Here is a 2,347-nt window from a genome sequence, read left to right on the forward strand (position 1 = left end):
GATGTCAGTCTTTCCATAATGGTCTTCATGGTCACATTTATCCTGCATAAATGTTGGGAGATGTTATAATGAGGTAGAGTCAAAACAAAATCATTTTTGTTTGAGGATATGTTTCTCAACCAACTTTTCATAATTCCTCTCTTCCTCTGGAGCCTTTTGATGCACTATTTTTTTCCTTAATTGTCCCCCCTAAACATTATACCGTCAGTACATGTGTACGTGTATACCTGCATACATACACATACGCATATTGTTTATGTACTCCCTGTGTATAAATATGTCTTTTATACATAAAAATATTTAAGATTTACTGTCGTTCCACAAGAGCCAACTTGTGCCTTGGTTGGGCAAAAATACATAAAACAAAGAAGATCTTGAGCTAGGTCCTAAAAGTTAGGAGTGATTTGGTGATGGTGAATACATGTGGTGATACGAGGGCCACCTGAGGTAGACGAAAGTGGGGAACATGGGCATTCACTATAGGGTGAGGGAACAGCCTGAAAATGACCTTGTTCAGAGGGGCAGTAAAGAGATCCTTGTGATACATATAAGCATATGCGCTGTATATCAGTTCCACGTCCCTATGTTCCCTCGGCTGTGAGAAACGCAGATGAGTTTCAAGGGTTGATACGTTACAGACCACATCCAAAGGTGTATTGTAAAACAAAGGGTTACAATTTTAAAGGAAAGCAACGTTTACAGTTAATGTTTATGTTCAAGACAATGTTTATGTTCAAGGAAAGTGTAAGCAAACACATAGGAAGAAGACTTGGAAAAAAATAAAAGATAATAAGACTTTTCAAATATGAAAAGACTTTCAGAAAAGACTGACAGAAAATTATTTAAAATATGATTGCCTTTATGTATGAGGAGCTCTATAGTAATTAAGATGTTTAAAATATCAAATACATGCTTACTAGTCTGTTTCTTTATGGCATGTGTATTTACAAGTTTGAAAGAAGAGGAAGAACTATCAGATGACACCATGGGGGTGATGAATACATGACAAAAGCCAAATGCATTTATTTTTCTTTCCTTTTCTTTAGCCCTCATTAAAAGCCAACCAAACACAATGTTAAAGAAAAACTATACAACAGTGACTGAGTTTATTCTCCTGGGACTGACAAATCGAGCTGAGCTGCAACCTGTCCTTTTTGTGGTATTCCTAGTCATCTACCTTATCACGGTCATCGGCAATGGGAGCATGATTCTGTTAATCAGAAGTGACTCAAAACTTCACACTCCGATGTACTTCTTCCTCAGCCACCTGTCCTTTGTAGATCTCTGTTACGCCACCAATGTCACTCCTCAGATGCTGGTTAACTTCTTATCCAAGAGAAAAACCATTTCTTTCATTGGCTGTGCTATACAATCTCACTTTTTCATTGCCCTGGTGATCACAGACTATTACATGCTTGCGGTGATGGCTTATGACCGCTACGTGGCCATCTGCAAGCCTTTGTTATATGGTAGCAAAATGTCCAGATGTGTCTGCGTTTCTCTCGTTGCTGCTCCTTACAGTTACGGCTTTGCAAACGGTCTGGCACAAACCCTCCTGATGCTCCATCTGTCCTTCTGTGGACCCAATGAGATCAACCAATTTTACTGCGCAGACCCACCTCTCATGGTCCTCGCCTGCTCAGACACCTACGTCAAAGAAGCTGCCATGTTCGTGGTGGCTGGTTCCAACCTCACCTGCTCTCTCACCATCATCCTCATCTCCTACATTTTCATCTTCACGGCCATCCTGCGCATCCGCTCTGCTGAGGGCAGGCACAAGGCCTTCTCCACCTGCGGTTCCCATCTGACGGCTGTCACCATCTTTTATGGGACGCTGTTCTGCATGCATTTGAGGCCCCCATCTGAGGCCTCTGTAGAACAGGGGAAAATTGTGGCTGTTTTTTATGTCTTTGTGAGTCCTATGTTAAACCCATTGATCTACAGTCTAAGAAACAAAGATGTTAAAAGAGCAATAAGGGAAGTTATCCGAAAGAAACTATTTGTTAAATAAGCTAGATATTTTGGTCACAGGTCACATGAGCATTTTAAATTAATAAATCACTTTCTGTTAAGAGTATTTTTTGTGCTTCATAATTCATGTATGTGATTTGGAAGTATGTGTCAACTTATTAAAGTTTACAGTGCCATCTCAATGAATTGACAAAAACAGAATAGACTCAAAGATAACCAGAATCTATCTAGAACTCAAAAAAATCAACAAGAAAAAATCAAACAATCCCATCAACAAATGGGCAAGGGAAATGAACAGAAACTTTTCATAAGAAGACAGAATAATGGCCAGCAAACATATAAAAAAATGCTCAACATCTCTAATCATTAGAGAAAT

General features: G+C 39.3%; 1 protein-coding gene across 1 annotated transcript; it reads left to right on the plus strand.

Annotated features, from left to right (window-relative positions):
• The first annotated feature begins 1,072 nt into the window (after positions 1-1,072).
• Positions 1,073-2,011, plus strand: LOC105809987 (olfactory receptor 1030-like). The gene has a single exon (XM_012643895.1). The coding sequence runs from the start codon at positions 1,073-1,075 to the stop codon at positions 2,009-2,011; it is 939 nt and encodes a 312-aa protein (XP_012499349.1).
• Positions 2,012-2,347: the final 336 nt, after the last annotated feature.

The sequence above is a fragment of the Propithecus coquereli genome, unplaced genomic scaffold, assembly GCF_000956105.1.
Source record: "Propithecus coquereli isolate 6110/MARCELLA unplaced genomic scaffold, Pcoq_1.0 Scaffold202, whole genome shotgun sequence".
Taxonomy (NCBI): Eukaryota; Metazoa; Chordata; class Mammalia; order Primates; family Indriidae; genus Propithecus; species Propithecus coquereli.

Excerpts from the sequence above, each read along its gene's own strand:
- LOC105809987 (XM_012643895.1), top strand. The coding sequence starts at position 1,073 with ATGTTAAAGAAAAACTATACAACAGTGACTGAGTTTATTCTCCTGGGA.